At 44.2% G+C, this 19106-nt stretch overlaps 1 protein-coding gene and 1 long non-coding RNA gene across 7 annotated transcripts in view; one reads left to right on the top strand and one right to left on the bottom strand.

The window, feature by feature from the left end:
- The window catches only part of cicb (capicua transcriptional repressor b), a 43752-nt gene that overhangs the window by 6099 nt on the left and 18547 nt on the right, over positions 1-19106 (bottom strand). For 4 of the 6 annotated variants that reach the window (XM_027019478.3, XM_027019481.3, XM_027019480.3 and 1 more), the window contains exons 3-12: positions 8740-8889; positions 8289-8445; positions 4830-4938; positions 4555-4737; positions 4303-4435; positions 3945-4123; positions 3700-3832; positions 1628-1725; positions 602-1460; positions 264-403 (exon numbers count right to left, since the gene is read on the bottom strand). In XM_027019478.3, the coding sequence (XP_026875279.2) occupies positions 264-403; positions 602-1460; positions 1628-1725; positions 3700-3832; positions 3945-4123; positions 4303-4435; positions 4555-4737; positions 4830-4938; positions 8289-8445; positions 8740-8889 (2141 nt within the window). The remainder of the gene's footprint in view (positions 1-263; positions 404-601; positions 1461-1627; positions 1726-3699; positions 3833-3944; positions 4124-4302; positions 4436-4554; positions 4738-4829; positions 4939-8288; positions 8446-8739; positions 8890-19106) is intronic. The other 2 variants (XM_027019483.3, XM_027019479.3) reach the window with 2 other exon arrangements.
- The window catches only part of LOC145651213 (uncharacterized), an 8237-nt gene continuing 4963 nt past the window's right edge, over positions 15833-19106 (top strand). Inside the window, exons 1-3 of the long non-coding RNA XR_014117020.1 lie at positions 15833-16372; positions 17172-17273; positions 17506-19106. The exon at positions 17506-19106 is cut by the window's right edge and continues 4963 nt beyond it. This is a non-coding gene — a long non-coding RNA (uncharacterized LOC145651213). The remainder of the gene's footprint in view (positions 16373-17171; positions 17274-17505) is intronic.

The raw sequence follows: 19106 nt of genomic DNA, 5'->3' as shown, positions 1-19106 counted from the left end.
CTTTATCCTCCACTCTCTCATTCAAGAATGAACACCATCATACTTAAATGCTGAAACACAGACATAAGAGAAATGTATCTGCTGGATATTTTCAAGTGTATTCTGAGCTGACTTGCAAATCCTGCCGTCTACATACCATCCGATTGTACGGCATTTGTTTACTGAAAAGATGTAGTCATTTCTCATATTCAACCAAAATAAACACAAACAACCACTGCAGTGAGTTCACGGTTTAGTTCTTTGGGCATGTAAATGGTTCTCACCTTATTTCCTGTCTGAGCTCCATTCTGGACAGGAAGAGGAGGGGCCACCAAGGGAAACTGCTGAGAAGGGGCAGGAGCAGTCCTCACAGTTGCCATGGGAACCAGCATCTTGCCCTGTAAGACTGGGGACTGTGTTTGCACTGCAGAAAGAGAGAAAAGACACACACACACACACAAACAAACTGATATAAATAACAAGGGCTTTAATGCTGCACCTTACCTACCGATTGCAAGAAGAGGAAATGGAAGGTAGTTTATTTAAAAATTAATCACGCTTAACATCCTTTAAAATGTTTCACTTTTCTTTTGGTAACATCAACTAAATTTTTTTTCCTCACCTCTAGCTCCCGGGCTGACCACACCCACGGCAGGGCTGGAGGCGTATCCTGACTGCTTCCCATTAGCCAGTGAGGTAAGAGTAGGAGGAGCTGTGGGCAGGGTGAAGATACTGGTTGGCTGGTTGGGCTGCTGAGGGGAGGGGCTCTTAGGGTTGCTGGCTGAGAGAGTGGGAAGGATGTACTGAACTTGTGTCACGGGTTTTTGGCCTGTGGGGGGTGCTAGAGAGGCAGTGGGCACAACGTGCGGCTGCAGCAGAGGCAGAGGTACGGGGCCGTTACTCTGATTGGCTGTGGCCAGCACAGGGGAAGCTGGATTTTGAGGTGGGGGTGTGATGAGCTGTACTGTGGGCGGGGCCTGGAATGTGCCTCCCAAAACTAGATTGGTCACTTGACTTCCCCCTGCAGGTACAGGACTGGGCGAAGACGAGGAATAGTACCCACCCCCTCCTGCTGATGCCCCGCCTCCCATGGCTCCAGGTCCTATAAGCAGTTGCGCCTGAGGAGCGGTGGGTTTCCTGTCGTGAGGTGACTTGCTGGCAATCGGCAGCGGGGTGCTGACGACGGGACGCACCACGTTAGTGACGACGGTCGACGCCACCCTCACCGCCCCCAGGCCCAGCGCTGGAGATGCACCTCCCCCCGCACTGACCGAGGTGGACTGACCCGAGGAAGACAGAGGCAGGAGGTGAGGGTCCCCTCCCTCTGCCTCCCGGTGATCTCCCTCTCCTCCCTCCATCGCGCGCCTCCTCTTAGGAGGTGTGTCGGAGAAGAGTCTAGAGGAGGGGCACGAGGAGAGGGACAAACTGCGCCCGTGACTTGAGCCCGCCGAAGAGGAGCAGATCACAGGTGCGAAGACTCTCTGTCCGAGCGAAGGCAAATGAGAAATGAGAAGCTATAATGAGAACTGAATACTGCCTCTTAACATGGTATTACGCAACTCCCCCCAAAAAAGACAGACTGCTTACAGTGGTTCAGTGATTTTTCCTGTTATCTCTCAGGCTGGCAGTGTTTCTACTGAGACTCTACCTTACGGTCTCCTTCCTCCCCAGATCCGGTCTCGCTGTCGCTGTCTGTCACCTTCTCCTTGCACTTCAGGTCTATGGAGCTGCCCGGGTAAGGGTCTTCTGAAGTGGGAGACACATGGAGGGATGTTACTGGAGCTCCAGCATGCCACAGGGGGACTGGACGCTTGACCGTTAAGCTAAGGGTCGTCCCTCCAGGTGCTCCGCCCATACACATGCGCGGAGGGCCGCTAACCTTTCATCGCTCTGACCCCAGAACTGCAGCACCACCCACAAGCTACAACAGCCAATAAAATATAAGCAGGCTGCCCTTATGGGTCAAATGATTTGCATATTCAAGATGTACTATCTGTTCCGATTTGACAAAGAAACCATACACTTGTTTAAAATGTTGTTTTTCATGTTTCTCTCTCTCGAAAAGTCAAAAAGGCACTTTTGCTCTAGTCCAGCTACAGAGGCTGTTCTCCAAATGTTCTCCAAATGTCTTAAAATGCCCAGCACGGTACAGGGTATTTTTAAACTAAGTTTTACATAGTTCTGTTTACAATGACGCAGGTCGTGGTCACGGACGCCGGCGCGCCCTCGTCCACGTCCGTGGGGATGAGTGACACACAGGCGCATGCTGCTCCAAGCGCTGCCCAGGCAGCGCGACGGGAGTCCCTGGCACTACGAGAAGGGCCCCTTGTTCCCAGGCTGTCGACGCGCTCCGTGCCAGAGCGGGTGGGCAGAGCCAGGCGCGGAGCCCGAGAACGCACGAATGTCTGATTGTGGCTTCAGAAAAGCAGTTTGGACGGTCTGACTGAGTATCTGAGCGACTGCTGAGCACCACTCAGAACGCTCTTAACTTCTCTTCTAAAGGTCACGTTGCTCAAGCCCAGTTCATTAATAAATGAACCCCCCCACCCCTCATACCAGTCCATAGGGGCCTAATATAAGGGTTTGAGTTTCCAGCATCTCCACTCACTGGTAGTTTGTGTACAGCAGAATTATATCTGAAGTAAAGTGGAGAGTAACGCTTTGAAAGCCCACTCGTGTCTCTGAATGCCGAGACAGAGACATCAAAATGTCCTTCTATTCTATTAACACCCCATCTCAGCCAGAACCGAAATATAGCCACCCTGCTGAAAACGACTCGACAGAACACACACACCGGCTGTAAAGCAGCCCAAGGCAACAGAAGGCAGGGAGCGTGTTCTGGAGCGCGTTCTGGAGCTGCGTCCTGCACTGCTGCTGCGTTTGAAGCGCCTCCTCCTCTCTTAGCTTCCAGCCCTGCGTTTCCTCTCTCTGTCCCTCCAATCTTCCAGGATCCCATTAAACACCAGACTGTCAGCTCTTCACTGCAGCATCTCTGAAAATGTGTCTAGCTAAACCTAAAATACAAGCTTTAAAAACACCTGATATCAAAGCACTGATGCTTGTTATCACACACTCCCATTCATCTCAGACAGTGCACTGTCAATCATGAGTACTGTCCTATAACATTAAGAAGCAGTTTAAATAAATTAATTTTCATATTCATTATAGAAACTCGTATATACCAATATAGAAACTTTCTTGTGACGGCAGGCACTAAATAAATCACAGTACACATATAAAAATGTGGATCTTATATAATAAGATCCATCAAGATCCAAGACAAAAAGAAAGGGATGGATAGACAGAGACAGACGGACTCTTTGGCAGAGAATCATATCAAATGTCACATCAAATACATTACGGTGAATTACAAAGACTGCGTGTGTTAGCATTCAGTCTACGTGACCTGAAGCTGCAGATTACACAGTTCAAAGATTTAAACTGAGTGAAGAAAGTAAAAAAAAAATATAAAGGATAAAAGTGCTGGAAGAATGACCAGAGAACCCACCAACCAGCTGCAGTCATGTACATACAGGGTTTATTTCCATGTGCTGGGTGAGCAGTGGGAGGTCAGAATGCGAGAAAAGCAAAGGGGCAGAGCCTAGGGACAAACGTGTCGGCCCGCAGACAGACTCGGAAACACGGCCCGCCTCCAACCGCCCCCAGCGGCATGCCGGCCAAAGGACGACGACGACAACTATATGCAAAACCTTGACTCACCGATGACATCATCGTCCCCCTCCTCCTCACAGATGACCATGCGTTCCTCGTCACTGGTCATGTCTTCACTCACGCCCCTCTGGACCTGAGGGAGAGCCGTACGCCCCGGAACCTGACTCCCGTCGCCGCACATCTGAGAGAGCGCAGCTTACGTCAGCAAGTTTTCCCGAGCATGCTCAACGACCCGCACAATCCCCCGTGATTGAGTGTGTGTGTGTGTGTGTGTGTGCGTGCGGAAGTTTTACCTGTGCAAGCTCTGCTAGCATCTGAGGGTTCCCTCTCTCATTCTTCTCCAAACTGTGCACGGCACTCTGGGAGAAGGCCCTGGGGCGGGCGTGCCCCTCCCCTCCAGCCCGCTCTGCCACGCCTACCATACCAGGCCCCACCCCTTTGAGCTCAGGACCCAGTGACACAGATGGAGGCTCTGCAGGAGACAGAGGCAAAGGTAACGAGAACAGGAACAAGTGCCAAGACCACTGAACCCAAATGGGGTTCATTTTGTTTTTTGTTTTTAAATAGAAGTGGGATTATCTTCGAGGAGAACGTCACAAGGTGCACAGAGAGCCGCACATCCTCCGCCGCTCCTGCGCCCTGAAACCGTACCGGTGGTCTCAGACATGCTCCTCTCCCTGATGTCCTTGCCCCCGGCCACACCGCGGCCCTCGCTGCTGGACTTCTTCCTGTCCTTGTTACACCACTTCCAGTCCGGGTGGGCTTTAAAGTGTGCCTCCTTCACCTGCGGGGCAGGGGTTGGAGGGCGGGAGGGAGGCGGAGTCACGGAGGGCCCGCGGGAAAGACCTCGGCACGCTTCACAAGGGGCACGCGAGCCTCCGGCCTCCGGCCCGCAGACGTTACCTGGAAGGCGAGGTCATGGTACTTCTGCTTCTCTTTGGGGCCCAGGGCGTACCACCACTCGCCCAGGATCTTGCTGACGGTGCGGTTGTCCTGGTTGGGGTGGCGTTGGTGGACGAGGGCGCGGTGGCGCTTGCTGAAGATCATGAAGGCGTTCATGGGCCTCCTTATATGATCCTTCTCCCTCTGCAGAGGGAGGGAGTAGAGGAAACGGAAGAGCATTTAAGACAGAGGGCATGGAGTGGGGTGTGTGTGTGTGTGTGTGTGTGCGCGCCTACCTTGCCAGGGCTGTTCTTGTCATCTTTGGGCAGAGCACTGAGAGACTGAGAGCGCCTTTTCCCAGGAGACGCCGAGACTGGCGGGTCGGGGAGAACGCCTGGCAGAAACCTGGACGCACACAAGCAGACCTGTGAACCACTGCAGGCTGTGCACCAGCACGCGTGTCTCACGTCCCCCCCGCACGCAGCGCACGTGGGCGGACGCGCGCTAGTCTTCATCAACATGAGGCTCATCTTCTGCTCGTCTGGTCGCGATGTAAATTTCCAGACGTTCCCCTGAACATCTGGAATACCGGAGCAACGGCCCATATGCTTCACACATATGAATCCAATATGCTCGTTATTTTCGTCCTTCTTTGCATATGGCTGCACTGCCGTCATACTGTACAAATCGAAAGGGGCACCTGTGCTCTTCCAAGCTAGAGGTGGGTGCCACTGTGTGGGTTTATGGAGAGCACTATGCACTGCGGTGGGACGCGCTCAGAACCTCAATAACCGGAGTGTTAGTCATTAGTGGAATGTTGCTATAATGACAAGCCGCTACGAGCCGATTTTGCTCTGCTGAGGAGGACTCGCTTCTTGCATGGTTTGAGACTGTCCTTTGCGCAGGAAAGAAAGAAGGATTACATACTACGCAAGGCTTCAAACTGTCTGGCCTCCTTGTCAAACATGGAACTGCAAGTTCTAAGCGTGAGGCAGCCCGCAGTCAACGACGCACTTGCATTCCCACAATTCTATTTGGTTCCAATAAAAAAAACAATTTTTTACATTTCTTTAGGTATGGATGTACCTTTGAATTAAAATGCAGGCTTCCAATACATCCAGACCTTCAGAGTATCCCCTTAACAATGAGCATAATTTGAAAACAGAACTACAATCACTACCATCTCCGAATAAAACTTGAATTCCAGAGTGTGCAGTTGGGTGGGGGCAGAATGTGTGTGTACGTTTCTTGTGGCGTTAGTCGCTCTCAGATGTCTAGCACACACCGCTAAAACATCTCCTCATAACCTCAGCAGTCACATCTGTGCTGTCCAAACAGCATTAGAACAATCTGACACGGGAACTGGTGGACGTCCGACGTGCTCCAGTTGGCAGAAAGTGGAACTTGCTGCACATGCAGCAAGTGGAGAAATGTGCCCATATGAGAGGTAAATCATGAGAAATACTCTCCACTACATATGCAGGACGGGGTGAATGCGAATGCTTGTGTGTGTGTGTGTATACACACATACAATAAATATATATATATATATATATATATATATATATAAACTAAAAAATTAATAAATAAATATTATTATTTTATATATATATATATATATATATATATATATATATATATGTGCGTGTATGTATGTGTGTGTGTGTGTGTGTGTGTGTGTGTGTGTGTGTGTGTGTCAATATTAACTGAATAATTAATGACAAAAGAGTCTTATCGGGATGTGAGCACTTAAGTACAGGTGAGCTCATATAAGCAAGTACCAAATCTCTGAGGGGAGTGAAAGTAAAGTACCTTAATGTTCCATTTTAGATGCAAATTTGCATGTTTACTCATCAATGAGAGGGAAAGTCTTTCAGTTTAGCATATTCAAATGACAGCTCATTATTGCAAGTAGCTATGTAAGTCTGCTCCTGTCACTCATTATGTGACGCACACAAACTCGTGCACTCTCACACACACGTGCGTGCAAGGAAGAGAGACAGTAGCACTCATTCATTTTCTGCCTTTAGGCTGCCATTGTGTTGGACTGACTAGCCAGGAACATGGTGTGCTTGGGAAACGTTTTCTGTTATGACCTCAGCCTCACCACAACAATCGCCAGCAGACACTGGATCATAAAATAAATTATGACATAAATCAAATCTGTGCATATTGTAAATGCACCATATAAACACGCAGCATGTAAAGTCTGTGCAGTGATGTAGCGGTGACTGCCAACAGCTCACACTCCGCAAAGAAAGTCTACAATTTTAAAAAGAATCGTTAACATTTGCTTTCAAGACCAAATTTCATATAAAGTACATTTTCAAAATATTCAATTTGTCATTTAATTTGTGTTAACAAATATATTGGCAACTTGGTTAGCAACTTCATGTATCTTTTTTTGAATCATGTGCCTGAGTTCCATCGATCACAGGACCTGTATCACTCTCCACTACATCACTTACGCAAACTGACACACCGGGAAAGTCGGCTATAGGTTTTGAAACCATGATAACTGTATGGTAGTTTTATGCAATCTTGAACATGTCCTGCTTCTTAAATTATTGTGCTTGACCTAGCTGAACTTTCCAGAACCTACAAGTTATATTTCACCATATCCTATGGCAGCATTTAGTGATGCTCCAAAAGTGGACTACAAGATAAGGAACAACACAGATCTGCTGTTCATGGTGTGTATATTTTGTTTAATTAAGTTTTAAAATGTTAGTAATCCTACGTGCGCAATCAATCCAGCAGTAAATGTGCAATAAGCAAACATTAGCTTTTAATGTTAATCACCAACATGAATGCTTGTATAAGAGTGATGTGCCAAATTATGGAAAAGTGACCATATGTATGTTGAGGAAGCAAATATAGTTGGCTTGAGTACACTGTTTGTGGGCTATTTTCCATTTTTAAACACAACCAAAAAAATAAATACATAAAATAAATAAAAACATACACACATACAAATATACACACAAATATATGTGTGTGTATGTTATTACATATATATAAATGTTCTATATATTCACACACACACACACACACACACACACACACACACACACACACACACACACACACACGAGTTACTACCTGACCACTTTTTTTATAACTGTTTGTACTGTGATATTGTTGCCCCATTATCAAATTGAGCAAACCATTACATCTGCTACTACAGATGTGTTTAATAGTGATGTACCAGATTAAACAAATACTGATGTACCAGTGGATCTAGAAGGCCTTGCCCATATAACCAAGCATGTTGAGAACTCAATTACTCCAACAGTAATTAGCAAGAAGAGGCTCGCACTTTTGTACAACCATACACATGGTGTGAAAAAAGCCTAACGAAGCTTGACATGAAAATGGTGAAATGCTAAATTAGAGGTATTTAAAACTGCTTGAAAAAAGAGCCTCATTGAATAGAAGCATGTCACTGAGTAAAAATCACTACACACACACATACACACTTTAAAGATTTTAAAGAGCCTCCTATTTGAAAAGATAAGGAACTACACAGATCTGCTGTTCATGGTGTGTATATTTTGTTTAATTAAGTTTTAAAATGTTAGTAATCCTACATGAATTACTAGTAACAGAATTTAGTCATTCTAAAAGACTCGAGTGATCGAATGTTCTCCAAAACTGGTAATAGCACTCACTATCAGCCAAAACAACCAATATTTGTCAAGCACCCCCATCCAGCTTCCTACACACACAAAGACGCACATCGCTGGACTACTCACGGATCATCTATGTCACTCTCCGTCTCACTGTCCGGCCTGTCTCTCTCCACGTCCCTTTCTCTCTCTGGGGGAAGGTCATCAGTAGCGGGCGCAGGCCGTGAGGGGGGGTTTGCTGCTCCCTCGATGACCTCCTTCTGCACTGACCCACCCTGGGACTCTAAGGAAGCGAAAGAGGCTTATACTCGCCAAACGGACAACTTTTATCAGTGTCTCACTTGAAAATGTCTGATGTGGCATCTCTGATGGTCAGCTGCCACATTAGGTCATGGGTAAATTACAGATGATACTGTTACATTGTGTGTACAATGATAATTTGAGGAAAGCACAGATAAGCAAATCAGAATAAATCCAATCACAAGAATTATTCCATACAATTATGTGCCTTAACATTATTTAATTACTGAAAATGATAAGTATATGGATAAAATACCATGCTAAAAACACAAATCACCTTTCTTTAGAGTGCCAGCCTGAGAATGATTGACAGGCTGCTGGCCCTCCCCAGGCTGAGCTGATGGATCTGATTGGGTAGGTGCCAGGAAAGGGACCAATGAATGCCAAGGAAACACTGGAACTGATCTAGGCTCCACATTAGTCCACACTACAGAAAGAAAAAAGACAAGAGCCATTCTAGTCAGTGTGAACACCAAACAACTCAGTACGTTAACACCTGGAAGTCAAGGAGCCAAAATGTGTTCGGAATGAATAATAAACTTATGGCATTTAGCTGATGCTTTTATCCAAAGCAACTTGTAATTATGACTGAACACAGCTTGAGTAATTTAGGGCTAAGGGTCTTGCTCAGGGGCCCAACAGTGTCACTGGTGGGACTTGAACCAGCAACTATCCAATTACAAGTCAATTACCTTACCACTAAGCTACCACTGCCCTATATAGAATAATAATAACAACAATAACAAGGACCTAGTCAATAATCATTGCTGAGTACATTCAAAATATATATGGTAAAACAAATAAATAAAACATTTTGCTTCTTTGTGAGAATTTAGGCTACAGTCTGTTATACCACATTACAGTAAGACAGACATCTGAATGTGGCTTCATTTACATACAAATAAATATCAAATAAAATTCAGAACCTTTTGACAAATAAACCATAGCTTCATTTTAAATATGCATTTAAATGAGGTGGACTGTGGTATCTTGCATTATAGCAGTGTCTGCAAAACTACTTAAAAGAAAGTAATCAAAATATCCCATATGCCATAAGGAATAAGGTAATGATAACTGACACTGTATATAGAATATTCAAATATACTTGTCATTCTTATCAGCATCATCACTGACTACTTTATGCCCCGTAAGAAAACCTGATAGTCGTGGCCTGAGTATATTTGGCGAGCATTAATTTTCCGATATTGTAATTAAGACAACTGCAGCACAGAAGTAGTATTGTAGTAGTTACTGTGGCAGATAAAAGGTTAACAGACAGACTGACAAAGAATGGGGGTAACTAACCAAACATGCTCAGTCCTTGGCGCAGATACTGTGAGCTTTCTGAAGAAAACATTGTGGATAAAGAATCTTTAATCTCTTGGTTTTATAGAAACTTCATAAACACGTAAGAAAATGTCCGTTACTGTGGACGTTTTTAATTGTCCATTTGGTAAAAAAAAAAGAATACGAATCCTGTCTAGTAAAAATGCAGCATCTTCATGATCGTTGTCCTTGGCAGGTGGTCAGTCCACGAACGAAAATAAGCGGCCATAATCGATGAGACCAGCAACATCCGACCTAGCTAGCCAGTTTGGTAACTCTGGTGCAGAAGGTCCCTCTTATAAACGATGAGAAATAATCTTTGGGCAGTTACCTTTTAAATTACAAATATTTGATGGCTCAGACAAGAGTGCATCTAGCTGCAAATAGCGCACTAACCAAGCTACTGACAACCGCAAAGCTCCAAGGTAGCTAGGTCAGGTTTCTCTTTCAAAACACGCATTGCTTTTAAAAACAAGGCAATGGGTAAGAAATATTTAAACGTAGCAAGGATTCGTGAAGAGCGATCAAACTGTATTGTAAACTGATTCTCAGCAATAACTTTATATTTGGAAGATCTGCATTATTTTTGGTCCAGATGCCCCTTAACGCCCCCTCTTCGTCTGTTTGTTTACATTTACAAATCAACACGGCAACGAAAAGGTTAAGTAGGCCCCTCGGTCATCCCCGGCCTCGCGTAGAGCGACCTGCCCTAAGCTCGAACCTGTGTCCAAACTAGACGTCTGTACACAGGCACGTGTGCCCTACATTAAGATTATGTACAATAACAAACTATTAGTCACCGTAAAGCGATAACCAAGTCGAAAACATGCATCCGAGTTGTTAAATCAATGGTCAAAGCAAGGCTATCCTGCAGCTGAACTAGCTAGTTAGCTAGTTTAGCATGCTACTAATGCTGAGCCAGTTCTGGGTCTGAACCGACCACGCCACGGTTTATTTCCTTTTCTTTGGATTGTAACGAACCACCCAACAAACTTTTCAAACAACCCGACACATCAAATATTGAAGGGTCATGAGTAAGGCTGTTATTGTCGATAGAAAAGAGGAAAAATTGCGTTTCCCAACTGGATATATTCACATGGCCTGCGACAAAATCAGATAGCTAGTCAGATCAGGCTCACACCATTTTCATCGATTCACTTCTGACATTAGCCGGCAAACTTTATATCCCCAACAGCAGCTCCAGTGTTTTGTGGCTGCCACAGTATTTATATGACCACTGTTGAATCTATTTATTATCGTCTTGTGAAGTGTCACTAGTCTTTAAAGCACAGAAACAGCTCTCGCATGCTCCGAAGGTGCACCGGGAACCGGCCCTGGTTTCACCAGCACCGCTCGGAACGCGTCCGTCCCCTCGGGAACGCCCCTGGCCCGGTACCCGCTCCGCCGAACGCCGCCAGGGAAACGCAGGTCGCCCTCATCTCACCGCAATCTTACACCTCCACGCACTTCCTCACATTTTAAAGGGGAAGAAATTATTTTTTTAAAATTGTACCTGATTGTGAGTATATAAAAATAAAATAAATAAAAAAGGACAGGTAGACTAAAATAGATAACTGGCTCTGTTACATTTGGAAAACATCGATAATCACGATGAATACAGTGCACTGCTGTAGCACAACGTTTCTTATATTTGCCACCTACATTACAAGTACGGGCAAAATATTTTACCCAAAGTCTCACTGACTTTGCCCTGCGAGATGCTTTCTCAAAATGGCTCACAATAATACTTTGATAAAACACTGTGTCCTAACGGGAATCGCCAGCCTTTTTTTTTTTTTTTAGATTTTCGCTGGTTAAAGCACTGATACTATATTGTACACCCTCTGATCCACATCATTTGTTCTCTAACAGTAGACACCCCATGCCCTGCCCGGGGCTGCTGTGTTCTTCTCGCCTGTACCTCACAGCAGTCTGTCCTGTTAGACACATCCACCGCAAACCCAGCGATTATGCCTGAGCTCCAATGTGTTGAGCGGAAAAAGGAGATGAAATGAAAGCTGACATGCGATTAGAATCCAAACCAATTCCGCAACTTCTCATTTTTAAATACCTTCTTTGGCACCCCCTCTCCTACACGCACCAATCTGAGTCAACCTCACCTCATCTACAAGGCTAATCGACCAGAAATGCCGCCAGCAAAGGCTCCCTATCAGCTCGCCGGGAACACCATTAAACGTTTTTTAAAAACCTTTTTTGAATAAACGTCGACCGAGATCCCTAATGTGCAACTCCCCCCGCCCACCCCCTGTCCCAAACCTCCGATGACAACGCGATGAGGCCAAAAAACAGAAAAGAATAGCTGAGCGGAGATGCTCCGGTGCGATGCTGATCCGGAGTGGAGTTGCAGCTGCTGAAGTCCAGCACCCCTGCAGCAGGGCCTCCGCGCGCAGTGGATAGGCGTTCGTAGTAAAAACTCGTTGAATCGCAACCGTCATTCACCTCGCCTCGGCTCTTCCCCCCCTCGAGCTCTCTCCTCTTTTGCTTCGCTAAACCCTTTTCTTTCTTTCTTTCTTTCTTTCCTTCTTTCTTTCTTTCTTTCTCTCTCTTTCCCTCCCTCTTCCTCTTGTGGTATGGTAGACTGCCCCCTTTCGTTCTAACTGCGCGGTGTCAACCTCGCCCAGCCCGTGACCCCGCCTCTTAGTTTTCAAACACTCGACACGATTGGTCCACGGCGCAGACCTGCCACAAGACCGACTCCGTCGCTGATTGGTTACAGAGTGCGGTGGAATGTCAGTCATATGCAAATTCAATTGTCCTACAGTACCTCACTGGACCCGGCAGGCAAATGAGCGTTTGAATATTCTGTATTGTAAAAAAAATAATAAAAATCTGGAGCATTACTTTGCATTGGCTGTCGTGATGCTTGACGTTCATATTTGCGCCACTCTATTGGGCAGAAAGGCACAACCTGACAGGGTAAAATTAATTATTCTTTCACGGTCCTGCCTTCATAGCATTGCTACTGGTTACTTCCAACAGTGGGCTGAGATCGATTTAAGAGATCACAAGAAGAACAACACATTGTTTCACACAACTTGGTCTGGACTTCCATTGTCCAGAATTACAGCTACCACAGAGTTAGTACCACTTGAGGCCATTTCAGAACAGAGAGAGACTGCTGTAAGTTTATTTCTTGAAACGGCCTAAGAAAAGAAAAAAAAAAAAGAAAAACTTGAAGATGTGACAAAGTCACAAAGAGCACCTCTGTTCTTTATGCAGATGTAACAGCCCACATCTTCAAGACAGAGTGACTCCTCTAACTGAGGAGTGGCTCACTATGCATATTGTGATCTGACACGATATTTGACTCACAATATCAGAAGGGGAAGTTGATACAGGAATGTGATCTTTAGTCTATTTCCTCTGCTACTGCTCAGTCTGAACATCAGTCACTGCTTGAAGCCAGGTTGACATCTCACTCTGCTTGACCATGTTCACTACTGCTTCTCACTCCTAAAACCAATGGCAATTCTTTCTATCTATCTATCTATCTATCTATCTATCTATCTATCTATCTATCTATCTATCTATCTATCTATCTATCTATCTATCTATCTATCTATCTATCTGTCTGTCTGTCTGTCTGTCTCTGTCTATCTATCTATCTATCTATCTATCTATCTATCTATCTATCTATCTATCTATCTATCTATCTATCTATCTATCTATCTATCTATCTATCTATCTATCTATCTATCTACGAAAACAGCCATATCCACTATTACTACTGTAACCTCACCCTACCCTAACTTAACCCTAACCCTCACTTCACCCTAACCCTAACCTCACCCTCACGTTAAACCTAACACTAACCCTAACCTCACCCTAACCTCACTCTAACGTTCAACCTAACCTAACCTTACCCCTAACCTCACCCTAACCTAACCCTAACCCTACCCTCACCCTAACCCTAACCTCACCCTACCCTAACCCTAGCCCCACCCTAACCCTAAACCTAACCTCATCCTACCCTAACATCACCCTGACCCTAATCTCACCCTACCCTAATCCTAACCTCACCCAACCCTAACCTCACCCTAACCCTAATCTCAACCAACCCTAACCCTAATCCCACCTTAACCCTAACCTCGCCCTAACCCCAACCCCACCCCAACCCCACCCTAACACTAACCCTAACCCTAACCCACTGGCCAAAACGATCAAGCCCTTGACTGAGAAATGAAATGAAAGAGGGCCAGATTTTGTGGAAAAAATGTTAGATCACAACTCATATTGCTAGTAGTGAAGTTTGGTCATGTCTTTACTTGGTAGCTGCTGCAGCACTGTTGTGTGAGGCAGTGCTAACGCTGCACACAGGGTGAACCCAGTGTCTGTATTCATGTGTCTGTTACAGACACTGAGGCCAAGCTAATAATGATGTCATGGCTCAGGTTACTGGCCTAAAACTCTGCTATCAGTAAAGCCAGCATCTACTCTGCATGATAAAAGCATGTTCACTGTGTGTGTGTGTGTTGAGTATAGAAGTGTTGAAAGACCAAGTTATTCGTAGGGGGTAATTGGACGTTGGCTTTATGCCCAGTATCACAGTCACACTATGGAAAGAGTGTGTGTGTATGTGTGGGTGTGTGGGTGGGTGAGTGTGTGTGTGTGTATGTGTGTGTGTGTGGGTGGGTGAGTGTGTGTGTGTGTGGGTGGGTGAGTGTGTGTGTGTGTGGGTGGATGAGTGTGTGTGTGGGGGGGTGAGTGTGTGTGTGTGTGTGTGGGTGAGTGTGTGTGGGGGGGGTGAGTGTGTGTGTGTGTGTGTGTGTGTGTGTGTGTGGGTGAGTGTGTGTGTGTGGAGGGGGTGAGTGTGTGTGTGTGTGGGGGGGGAGTGTGTGTGTGTGTGTGTGTGTGTGTGTGTGTGTGTGTGTGTGTGTGTGTGTGTGTGTGTGTGTGGGTGTGTGTGTGGGGGGTGTGCATTGCCAGGATTATGAAGGCATTTTCCATACAGTTTTCTGACCTTGAGTATAACATTCTGCCTCACCCTTACATTACACTTGGGTAAAGCTTAATGGAAAAATGAATATCAAATCACTAGAAAAAGACTCAGGGATCTGATAATAAAAGCAGAGGTAGTGGAAGGCTTGAGGAAGAGAGAAAAAATGGGTGTGAAGGGGAAAGAGTGCGAGTCAGGCAAGTAAAAATAGAACAAGAGTCATTCTGTGAAGAGGAGAGACGCGAGGGAGGGAGAAGAGGAGAACCCTGTGAAAACAGAGCCCTTCTCACTGGACTGGTGAGAGAAGAAAGACATCCACCACTAACACTACAAAGCACACAAACTGCTTGACCTCACAGAATGCAAATAACCGCAAGGACACACCAGCTAAACTCAAATCAACGCTTATCAAACTGAGGTGAAAGATTCTGCACTCCCTTTTAACAACTGTCAATAACAAACTGTCACGGTGGTGGGAGGGGATAACCTGCTCTACACCAGTGAGCTCTCTCGGAGCTCTGGGCTACGGCCAACCAGGTCAGGCCTCCTAAGCGCCTCCTGTTCAGGCTGCGACTGTAGTAAACAAGCTCTTAACCCTTTCACTGCTGAAAAAAATACATAATATGACACAAATGCTTTATGCCCCTTAAGAATAACAGTCCATTATGGCTATTACAGCAAAAGGCAAAAGGTTTGAAATTGTCCTGTAGTACTGACAACAGCCTGCTGTCTTTGACACATGCAAAGAAATACAGAATATGCATTTACTGAGTGAGAGATTTAATAAAAACAAGGGCAATTCCAACTAAATTCTCTCAGTTTCTCAAGCCATTGTTTTATCTAATAAGTAACACTTTCCAATTAAACCTTAAACCCTGAAACTCATTTGCTGTTTCTATGGCAACAGTTTTACAGGCAGTGATAAAGTCATTTAGTGACTTGCACATGCACAGGTTTATGAATTTTATATATATATATATATATATATATATATATATATATATATATACATATATATATATATAGAAACCATGTACATAAGGGCTGTACATTGTAATGAATGTATGACAATTAAATAATAACTCCCTCAGTGAAGCACGTATTCGGGTGCACAAACCTTCACAAACACCTTGTGTCCTTTTAAAAATGTATGTAATGCTGCCATGTGCAATACCAAGAGTACTCCCAGGAACCAAATCACAGAGCCATTTCTCAATGAAAATCAGTTTGGTTTTGGGCGGGGATGGGGGCCTGCGAATGGACAAGATGAAAAGGTGAGATATGGTGGGAAGACGTGGGGGGGGTTGGGGGGTGTAGCGTGTGTAAGAGCACATTTCGTCCACTGGGTGGCAGCACTGGAATGCGGAAAAAACTGCACAGATTGAGGCACAAGGGCACGACAGACAAGAACGGAGGAGAACAGATCTATGAAAGGAGTTAAAAATAAAGCACGAAAAGTCATAAGACAGCTATATCATTTCCAAACAGACAAAAGCCTATATAATTAAACCCAGAGGTTAACATCTTGAAAGTGCCACTTTGAGCATGGGACCAAATAAACCCCATCTTGGCACTCTCGGTGACTGACAAGCAGGTGACTGATGTGTGCAGGAGATATCAGTATGAGGTGAGTAGCAGCACTACTGCTCTCTTATTTATGTTTTGATGTTTGTGTCACCGGGAAACCTCAATGTACTGTTATGTAAAAGGGAACAGAGCGAGAGCGGAATTCCCAAGAATGCTCAGGGAATATCGTACTGAAAACCTAGAGGCTTCTGCACTGCAGCACGGCAGGGCGGGAGGAGGGTGTTGGGGTGGGGGGTGGGGGATAAAGACAGAGTAGGCACGGAATGACAGAGAGATGAAGAGATGCAGAGGGAAAGACTGGAAAGGGTGAGGACGATGAGATGAATGGAGAAGCAGAGGGAAAGGGATAGCGGGTCCTCTCGATCCGCTCCGCTTAGGAAATTCAACACTCCTCAGTTAGGCAGCAGTGTAAAACTAAAACAAACTTGCACAGTGGAGCACAGATTAGATGTTAGATATGGCAGATGTGTCCATTTCAAAGATAACACGAGAAAATTATTCACACAAACTGGATGAATATGTAACCCCCTTGGCGCGCTGCAGGGACGTTTACAGAGATAAGTGTGAGGGTTGTATTTATCATGATCATATGTACGGAATTTACTAAATGTACCTTTACTCAAGGAAATGATACTATTCAAAATCTTCCATTTTTATATAGTGGAAAATATATCACAGTTAAATGGAACTATTTTACATGTTAACACAATATTAATGTTAATATGATTGTCATAATAAAAGGTATCACATTCAGTGTTGTAGAATGGTAGATGTGAGACTGCTATGAGCATGCAACGAATAACATGATGTTTCCTGTCTGTTCTGTGCACTAAACCTAGTGACAGGTTTCATGGATATGTGAAGGATTTGCCCATTCTGTATCTTCTGACTGTGGCATAACTGAGCCAGAGTACCGCCACACAGTAACCACACATGACATGGTAAATTTACTGTCCAAATCATGCAGCCTTACTGTCGAATCACTGAATGATCAGTGAACACAAACATGTGTCTCTGTGTGTGTGCGTGTGCGTGTGTGTGTGTGTGTGCGTGTGTGTGTGTGTGTGTGCGTGTGCGTGTGCGTGTGTGTGTGTGTGTGTGTGTGTGTGTGTGTGTGTGTGTGCAATCACATCATAGTTTGTATTCTCATATATTTGCTTTTTTTTCCCTCAGGGGTTCATTACAATGTTTTACATTGCTGCCATGGTAACACAGAGAACTTGAAAATGAACTGAAGACTCCCAAAATTTAGTGTCTCCAACATGCTACACAGCTGTACCGTGCCAACCCCTGGAATGCAAATGAAATCCTTCTCACTCTCTGTAGCTCGAACTACCTCACACATTCCCTTTATTTTATTCTGTCATGTCACACACACACACACACACACACTCACACACACTCACACACACACTCACACACACTCACACACACTCACACATACACTCACACACACTCACACACACAAACTCACACTCACACACACAAACTCACACACACACACACACACTCACAAACTCACACTCACACACACACTCACACATACACACACACACAATTTTTCTCGCCATGCATTTTTAGACTCTCTCTTGCCTTTTCTCTTCCTCTATACTTCCTACAAAGTCATATTTTTAAAAGGCACATTATCATGCAACATTCAATTATATATTTATTAATTTTATATTATTTATTAACATATTATAATGTTTCTAATAACTACTTGCATTTTCTAAATTTCATTTGGTCAAGCGGCCTGATGTAAGCAGGCTGGGAAAAGCCCAAAAGGACACAGTGTCATAGAGAGAGCAAAGCTACTACTAATATCCACCACATACAGAGTGTCTCACACTAATGATACTACTAATATACACCACATACAGAGTATTTCACACTAATGATACTACTAATATACCCAACATACAGAGTATTTCACACTAATGATACTACTAATATACACAACATACAGAGTGTCTCACACTAATGATACTACTAATATACACAACATACATAGTATTTCACACTAATGATACTACTAATATACACAACATACAGAGTATTTCACACTAATGATACTACTAATATACACAACATACAGAGTATTTCACACTAATGATACTACTAATATACACAACATACAGAGTGTCTCACACTAATGATACTACTAATATACACCACATACAGAGTGTCTCACACTAATGATACTACTAATATCCACTACATACATAGTATTTCACACTAATGATACTACTAATATACACAACATACATAGTATTTCACACTAATGATACTACTAATATACCCAACATACAGAGTATTTCACACTAATGATACTACTAATATACACAACATACAGAGTGTCTCACACTAATGATACTACTAATATACACAACATACAGAGTATTTCACACTAATGATACTACTAATATACCCAACATACAGAGTATTTCACACTAATGATACTACTAATATACACAACATACAGAGTGTCTCACACTAATGATACTACTAATATACACAACATACAGAGTGTCTCACACTAATGATACTACTAATATCCACCACATACAGAGTGTCTCACACTAATGATACTACTAATATACACAACATACATAGTATTTCACACTAATGATACTACTAATATACCCAACATACAGAGTATTTCACACTAATGATACTACTAATATACACAACATACATAGTATTTCACACTAATGATACTACTAATATACACAACATACAGAGTGTCTCACACTAATGATACTACTAATATACCC

Source organism: Electrophorus electricus, chromosome 14 (genome assembly GCF_041902795.1).
Source record: "Electrophorus electricus isolate QZ-2024a chromosome 14, ASM4190279v1, whole genome shotgun sequence".
In the NCBI taxonomy this organism is placed as follows: domain Eukaryota; kingdom Metazoa; phylum Chordata; class Actinopteri; order Gymnotiformes; family Gymnotidae; genus Electrophorus; species Electrophorus electricus.
Note: the sequence above shows the minus strand (reverse complement) of the source record. Positions and strands in the feature narration are given on the sequence as shown.